This window comes from Centroberyx gerrardi, chromosome 15 (genome assembly GCF_048128805.1).
Source record: "Centroberyx gerrardi isolate f3 chromosome 15, fCenGer3.hap1.cur.20231027, whole genome shotgun sequence".
NCBI lineage: Eukaryota > Metazoa > Chordata > Actinopteri > Beryciformes > Berycidae > Centroberyx > Centroberyx gerrardi.
The window spans coordinates 29168937-29177834 of NC_136011.1; the positions used below are offsets into that span (position 1 = coordinate 29168937).

The window sequence follows — 8898 nt, forward strand, 5'->3', positions numbered from 1 at the left end:
AACTTAATAAAGTGACATATTAACAGTTGTGGAGCCAAAATTACAACAGCTTTAAGCCTGCTTTAAAATCCCCGCTATCGCTGCCGGCTGGTGCGAAATGCATTCTGGGATACTTGGCTGTATACTTCAGTGTGAACAGTCTGCTGGTAATGGCATACTTAATTTCATCATTTCAATCATTTAGTAGGCAGTATGCAGTACATACTCACTGAGTATGCAGTACCCATGAATGAATGAAAACAGAAGTCATGACCATTTACACTTCCTGCTTTTCCATTCAGGTTTGCCAGTTAGCTAATTTGCGCTCTGAAAATCTGTGGTTCTCTGGCTCCGCCTACTGAGGTTTACTTCAACCAATGAGATTATTCTGAAGGAACATCTGGAGAAGTGAACCTGCACCGAGCCTCTCCTCAGACAGACAGACAGACAGAAGAAGACACAACAGAAGTGGACAGACGGGACGGCAGACGTCTTCCTGACTCCAGCTCTCTCTGAATGCGGCGTCTCAGGCTCCGCCCCCCCCCCCCACATGTCTGTCCTGGTGTTGGGACCAGGTTTCCTCTGCAGAGTGGAGGCTCTTCCTCTTCGCTGGACGTCAACACCTTTGCAGCATAGTGTTCTCTTTTTTTTTCTTTTCTTCTTATGAGTAGGCACGGCATCTATTGATAACATTTATTTACACATTAAAATTCACATATAATTATTGTACCTTATTTCATAATTAACTCTACTTTAAGAGTGGAGATATATTTCAATATGGCAGGAGAAGAAAGTCCTGAAGAGAGAAAACAAAATCAAAACAACAAAATTGGCATTGGGAAGCGGGCGGGGCGCAGCGGGGGGGCGGGGGGGCTGAAGGCTTTCCTTAAAAACAGGATTTTCTATCTTCTCTCTGTCCGTTCACCACCTCCCCCCCTCCTCCCCCCTCTCCCTCCTCCCCCTCCCCTTCCTCCTCGTCAGGAAGTCATCGAAATCATCTTTATCGTCTCGTTCGGCTTTCACAGAAAGCGTCAAACCCGGCTGTTCCTGTGACCCAGATCCACCGCAGAGAGGAAGAGGAGGAGGAGGAGGAAGAGGAAGGGAAACACCTCCAGCCCATCAGCCCAGGCAGCAGATTCTGTCCATCCAGGTTAGATAGAGATTAAAACATGGAGGATCGGAGGAGAGGCACGACAGTTTCGGCCCTGAGAACGGGTCCTTTCTTATTTCTAATCTCCCAACCCCTCCTCCTCTTCCTCCTCCTCTTCCTCCTGAAGCAGAGAGATGTTTCCAGCCTGGGAAGCCGGTCCGGTCCGGTCCGGTCCGGGTGCGTTGGGTCGTGTTGTGTTGGGCAGGGCGGGCGGGGGGCGGGGCGGTCGCGGGGGAGGGGCGGGTCAGATCTTGATGTCCTGGGACTCCACCATCTTGGCCAGCGTCTTCTTCACTCTCAGGATGGTGAGGCGGGAGGCGGGGTTATGAGCCCAACACTCTGACATCAGCTTCAGCATGGCCCGCAGGCACTGAACACACACACACACACACACACACACACACACACACACACACACACACACACACACACACACACACACACACACAGACGTTCATGTTAGAGAAACGTTAAGTCATCTAGGACCTTTCCACCTCTGTTACAACATCAACAAAACCTGCTTTCTCCTGCTTTTTATTCTCATGTACAGCAGATATAAAAAGTAAAGTAAATCATGTTCCTTCTATCACTACATCACTATCTTCTTTCTTATGTGTCTTTGTCCTCTTATTGCACTTTGCTAACAACGTATATGTATATTTGACAATGTAATGTATTGTTTTTCTTCCTCGGCGGACTCTCACCTCGTCACTGTTCCAGCGGTTGGACACGGTGGGGCGCAGGCCTTTAACACACACCACCTCCAGCATGTCTTCATAGGACGGGTCAGAGGGAACCATCTCATAGTACGGCAGCTGGTAGTCCTCCACTATACCTGCAGACAGAGGAGGAACACAGCGGTTACACACCTGCACATCGTCACTCTGGGTCCCGTCCCTCCAGCTGGAGTCCTGACAAAGTGAAGATCCTGTAATCAGGTTTCAGAATCTGCACTTTCAGAACTGCTGACCAAAGATATGAATCATCTGAAAGAGAAAGTATGAAGTTAAAGCTTCACCAGAACATGAATCGGCCCGACCGTCTGCAGTAACGTCTGTCTGCCACGAGGTGGAGCCGGTTCAGCTGATTAGAAATCATGTAAGTGAAGCAGAAGTCTGGAGTGAACAGTGTTGTGATCGGAGGTGAAGCAGCACTGATCTGACCTCAGGACGTCTGATGACCTTCTGAGGTCAGAACTGAGACTCCACAAGCTCTGTGTGTGTGTGTGTGGTTTTTTTTTTCTTTTTTTCTTGTGTTTTTGGGTGGGGAGCAGGAATGTTGTGGATATTATCTTTTTTATATATATATATTTATATGTAAATAAACAAAAAAAAAATACATATATAAAAAATTGTTAAAACTGGCATTACAAATAATCGATTTGCGGTTTCTAACTGGTTCCCAAAAGATTAAAGATTGATTGACTCAAGTATTTACTGACAATTTAAATTAACACATGGAAACTGCAGCTGACCCCCCCCCCCCCTTCTATACAATAGCCTGCATGCAATATCCCATAATACACCAGTCATCATCAGCAGGATAATGAACCAGCAGCCTGAGGCAGCGCTGAATCTTTTATAACTGAGACAGAGAGAGCTGTACAGCTGTTATTAGGGGTGTGTGTGTGTGTGTGTGTGCAAAGGTGAATGTATATGTGCATGCATATGTGTATATCAGATTGTTTGTCAGGGTTCAACATCAAATTCAAGCGCTTTTTGATAGAGAGAGAGAGAGAGAGAGAGAGAGAGAGAGAGAGAGAGAGAGAGAGAGAGAGGGATGACATGAAACAAAGGTCCTGGGTCGGATTTGAACCCGGGACGTTGTGTTGACGCTCCTCAGACCACTGACCCACCGGGCCTTCCTGGGTCTTACTGGTGAAATCCAAAGACTCCACACTGTCATGTTTTGGGTCAGAATCAAACTGAAATCCTTCATTTTAAAACTGAAAATGTCCGTCACAGAGCTGAATCCACAGAGCTGAGGCAGAGTGAGGGGTCTGGCTGCTAGATTTTCTTTTTTTTTTTTAAATCATGTACTTTCAGGACCATCCTTTCATTTTCAGAAACCTTTCAGGCCTTATTTTGTTTTTCTTAAATCAATATACTTTCAAGTATTTGCGCGTGGGACCCCAGGTTTGTGTATGCCTCTGTGTGTGTGTGTGTGTGTGCCTGTGTGTGTGTGTGTGTGTGTGAGAGTGTGTGTGTGTGCGTGTGCCTGTACCTCCGGTCACACAGCGCCGGGCCATCTCCCAGATGATGAGTCCGTAGCTGTACATGTCGGCCATGATGTAAGCCTGGAAGTGGTTTTTGTTGAGGCTCTCGTCCAGAACCTCGGGCGCCATGTAGCGCCGCGTCCCGACCCGCGTGCTCAGGGGGACGTCCACCTCGTTCGTGTCGCTACGGCAACGAGGAGAGACGGTCAGAGATGATGTCAGGATGACGAGACAGCGAGGAATTATGGGATGAGAAAAGAAAAACAGAGACGTTAAGGCCCTGACTCAGAAACTCAACGGTAAAATCTGCAGCTCGATAAACTGAACTTACTGATACATGTACGGTAATGCTGTAGATTTATTACATATTACTGCATAAACCATTAGTCGATTAACAGAAAATTAACTGATTATAATTTCTGATAATCGATTAATCGTTTGAGTCATTTATGAGTAAAAGAAACAAACATTTTCTGGTTGCAGCTTCATAAATGTTAAGATTTGCTGCTTTTCTCTGTTTCATCTCATTATTAAAAGAATCCTTTGTGTTTTTTGGCTGCTGGTCAGACTGAGGAAGAAATCTGAATTTTATACACTAAATTATTAATCGAAAAAATGCGCTAGATAATGAAAATAACTGTTAGTTGCAGCTCTATCATACATACAACAATACATGCATCAATTATCAATAGAAAAACAAATAAATACAAATACTGAGCATCATCTCAGCCATTCTAAGTTTCCTCGTTTCATTTTTCATCTTCTAGTTTCAGGTTGTCAGTTTGTAGAAACTGTGGTTAAAGGCTCTCAGGTCTGGTTTCCAGTTAAAGTCCAGTATTAACCCTCCGCTCTCCCCACCTGTTGAACTTGACGGCCAGGCCGAGGTCTGCGATGCAGCAGGTGCCGTTCTTCTTCATCAGGATGTTCTTGCTCTTCAGGTCTCGGTGCGCGATGGCGGGCTTCCCCTGCGTGCCGTAGATCTCGGTGTGCAGGTGGCAGAGGCCGCAGGCGGCGCTGTAGGCCAGCCGCAGCAGCGCCTGCGTGTCCAGAGTGCTCAGCTTCAGGAAGTCGTACAGCGAGCCGTTCTCATGGTAGTCCGTGATGAGGAAGAGCTGCGTGAAGGCGCCGGTCCCCTTGATGTCCGCCGCGATGAAGCCTGGAGGAGGAGGAGGGAGGAGGAGGAGGAGGAGGAGGAGAGGAGGAGGAGGAGGAGGAGAGGAGGAGAGGAGGGACAGGTCAGATCACCTTTAATGTGCCGCTAACAGGGAAGCTGATCCTGGGTCAGTTATAAAGTGAAACAGTATTAGAAATACGTCCAAAACAGAAACAACAACCCCTAAATATCCCGGACTGTAATAGAATATCTAGTCTTGCATTAGGCTTTGGCCGATATTTGATATTATCAAGGATAATATTATCGAAACAATACTAAAAAATACTATTAAATAAATTCAGTACAATTCAGTACAGTGTTAGGCCTCACAGACAGACAGACAGACAGACAGACAGACAGACAGAGAGACAGGCAGACAGACAGACAGACAGACAGACAGACAGACAGACAGACAGACAGACAGACAGGCAGACAGAGAGAGAGACAGACAGACAGACAGACAGACAGACAGACAGACAGACAGACAGAGAGACAGGCAGACAGAGAGAGAGACAGACAGACAGACAGACAGACAGACAGACAGACAGACAGAGAGACAGAGAGACAGAGAGACAGACAGACAGACAGAGAGACAGAGAGACAGACAGAGAGACAGACAGACAGACAGGCAGACAGAGAGAGAGACAGACAGACAGGCAGACAGACAGGCAGACAGACAGACAGACTCTCCTCATACTTCTTGATATAAGCCATCAGAGCAGAAAGCCTCGTGTCTTCGTGTCTCTTCAGTCAGACTGAAGACGCTCGCTGTCATTAGTTTAAATCATCGGCTAAATTAAAAATCAATCGACCGATCAATCTTGAATAGAGTCCAGCAGAAGCCAGCGTCTCTCAGACTTGGCTCTGATCCTCTGTCCACTCACATCTGATGGGATTTTAATTGTATTTTTGATAATGTACATTGTTGTAGGTCGTCTCCATTTAATGTCATGATGCCGCTCCGTCGGCCATGTTCCGGTGACAGATACCGAATTTCAGTTAAACTACATGAATAAAGGTTAAATATTAATAAAATAACTACATAGATAAACAGAGAAATAGACGGAGACAGAGACACTGACAGACTGATAGATGGAGAGATCAACAGATCAATCGATCAACCAGCAGATCAATCAACCAGCAGCCCAGACTGCTCCAACTGCCTGAGAAGCATCAATGTCTTTGAAAATCACTAATTAAAAACTACATTTTATTAGAGAGAAGAGAGAGAGAGAGAGAGAGAGATGAGGGAGGGAGAGAGAGAGAGAGGGAGAGAGAGAGAGAGATGAGGGAGGGAGGGAGAGAGAGAGAGAGAGAGAGATACGGAGAGAGACGGAGGGAGAGAGAGCGAGAGAGATGAGGGAGAGAGACAGAGGGAGAGAGAGAGAGAGAGAGAAGAGAGAGAAAGAAAGAAAGAGAGAGAGAGGGGGAGAGACAGAGGGAGAGAGAGCGAGAGAGAGAAGGAGACAGAGGGAGAGAGAGAGAGACAGAGGGAGATGGAGAGGGAGAGAGAGAAGGAGAGAGAGGGACAGAGGGAGAGAGAGAGAGAGAGAGAAGAGACAGAGAGAGAAAGAAAGAAAGAGAGAGAGAGAAAGAAAAAGAAAGAGAGAGAAAGAAAAAGAAAGAGAGAGAGAAAGAAAAAGAAAGAGAGAGAAGAGAGACAGAGAGAAAGAAAGAAACAGAGAGAGAGAGAGAGAGAGAGACAGAGACGTGTTGAGGTCGACTTCTGATTGGATTTCCCACTCTGACGTGTTTTTAAATCATATTTTAGTTGCCTATCCCTTTAAGTAATGATCTTTTATTTATCTGTTGTTTTTTTTATCTCCCTCTTACGGGTCACTTTGATGTTCCTTGCTGTTACATGTCCCACCTTACAGCTTCTTTCTGTGTGTGTGACTGTGCTGTAAATACAGGTTTCCCCCGTCCTCACCCAGGATGTTGTCGTGCCTCATCAGGACCGTCTGGTAGATCTCCGTCTCTCTGAACCAGCTGGCCTCCTCCCGGGTGAAGAACACTTTGACCGCCACCTTCTCTCCTCTCCAGCGGCCCAGCCACACCTCGCCGTACCGGCCCTTCCCGATCTGACGCACCATCTGGATCTGCTTGGCGATGGTCCGCTGCACCTGGAGGAGGGGGGAGAGGGGGAGAGAGAGAGAGAGAGAGAGAGAGAGAGAGAGAGAGAGAGAGAGAGAGAGAGAGAGAGAGAGAGAGAGGGGAAGGTACAGGAGATTATAGGACAGGTGGTTTCAGCTCAGGCTACACCGATGTGTTGGTCTTTTATTAAAGATCAGATCAAAACCATACTGACCAGATCTGATCTTTAATAAAAGATCAGATCTGGTCAGTATGGTATTATTATTCGTTTTCTATCAGAAGTCTGACCATTCCTTAAAGAACTACTAAGCACCTAAAACTATTCCATCAGTCTGGTTTCAGTGGAGAGTTTTAGTGTCACATGAAGCTCTGAATGTCTCTTCCACCCTGACAAGAAGAAAATCCTGGAGGAAACACTGAATACTTGATATTTTGGGGATTATGGGACAAATTTAACGAGTTAATTTGCATATCATGTATGCATGATTGCAGTTTCATTACTATTATTATAATTAGTAAGTAGTAGTAGTAGTAGTAGCAGTAGTAGTACTATTCAATATCAACATTATCAAAATAAATGTTAAATAAAAATGATATTTTCTTGGGTTAGTTTTTGTGTCCCATGATGCTGTAAATGTTTCAGAGGCTTTTTCCATCTGATAAGAATTTAGATTTTAGATATTTAGATAGGATTTAGATATAATTTTCTGGCATTAAAATGGTCAAATTAAAGATACTGAATATTGGCAGAGAAATATGGGCTACAGCAGCTCAACACACAAGTACGCCTTACAATCAATCACCAGATATCGCCTAGAATCATATGTCGCTCAGATGTATGGAAATGTATATATGCATGCGTAAATGTGTATGCATGTATGGTGTGTGTGTGTGTGTGTGTGTGTGTGGCCCCTCCCTACCAGCAGGGGAGCTCCGAGCCACTGCCGGAGCTCTGTGATTGGTGGATCAGGTCTTTGAGCGACTCTCCTGCAGGGATGAAGACTTCCTGCTCCAGATCTCTGTGGTACCGCTGCTGCTCGCTCTGCCACTTATACCTGACACACACACACACACACACACAGAATAATATAACAACAGACAGATCTATAGAGTAATGGAGTGTCTAATCTACTATAGTATACTCTACAGTCACTTATACCTGGGAGACAACAGGTAGACGAAGGTATTTTCGGTGTCTGCACGATGTCTAAAGTTAATTAAGACCTTTTTCATTCCAGTAAGAATTAAGTATGAGAGCAATTTCTCTACCGAAATAAATATGAAGAGGAAAACAAATGTAGACCAGAGCTGAACAATTAATCGAAAAAAGAAATAAGACTTAAGACTTTAAATGATGATTTGTTTAACCGTATTCAAGAGCTTTCAAGGCCCTGAGGACATTTGAAGACTGTTCCAGGATCTGCAGACGGAGGTGCAGGACAGGTGCTGTTCAGGTGACTCCTACCTGTAGTAGCAGACCACCGTGACGCAGATGAGGGTGCAGCAGCAGACCGTCATGGAGATGAGGAAGGCCAGCCAGTGAGCGCTGTCAAAACCACCTGGAAACACCACAGACACCCGCTCTGTTCAGTACAGATCTACATTAACCTGATAAAACACCACAGACAGCCCGCTCTGTTCAGTACAGATCTACATTAACCTGATAAAACACCACAGACAACCTGATCTGTTCAGTACATATCTATGTTTATTATTATCCTTACTTCCATATTCTTTCTTGTCATTTTATATACAATATGTATTTTTGGTGTTTTTTGTGCACAATGATTTTGTGTAAGAAATTTGCTATATAAATAAAGTTTGCCTTGCCCATGTTAACCTGATGAACACACCTGAAACAACCCCACTCTATTCACTACAGATCTATGTCTGATGTAGACCAGCACTGAATTGAACTGAATCGCCTTTTGCTAAAACTGAATTTCTATTTTTTTTTCATTAACTCTGTTAACTATAACACTATTTTTTGATTTTCTATAAATACTACAGCTATTATCAGCACTGTTCGAAAACGTGCAACAGTCACACACACACACACACACACACACACACACAGAGGTTTGGGGGGAATAGCCCTTTCCTTTTTATTTATATAAGCGCTTTCTTCATAGACTCAAAGCACTTTACAGCATAAAAACTAGGCATTAAAAACAATAATTTTAAAGGCAGCAGATTCTATTTGACAGGCAGCCGTTCTGTTTACTGTCATTCTGCCGTTCCCACAACACTAGAAACTACCGTTAAAATTCCTCTATTGTCATTTCCCGGAAATGACTTTTAACCTCC

At 44.8% G+C, this 8898-nt stretch overlaps 1 protein-coding gene across 1 annotated transcript; it reads right to left on the reverse strand.

Moving 5' to 3' along the window:
- Positions 1 to 617: 617 nt before the first annotated feature.
- Positions 618 to 6611, reverse strand: bmpr1aa (bone morphogenetic protein receptor, type IAa). Its single transcript, XM_078288772.1, has 5 exons — positions 6428 to 6611; positions 4203 to 4500; positions 3353 to 3528; positions 1834 to 1964; positions 618 to 1499 (listed from the first exon to the last, which is right to left on the reverse strand). The coding sequence occupies exons 1-5, from the start codon at positions 6588 to 6590 to the stop codon at positions 1374 to 1376; spliced, it is 894 nt and encodes a 297-aa protein (XP_078144898.1). The 5' UTR covers positions 6591 to 6611; the 3' UTR covers positions 618 to 1373.
- Between the last annotated feature and the right edge of the window lie 2287 nt (positions 6612 to 8898).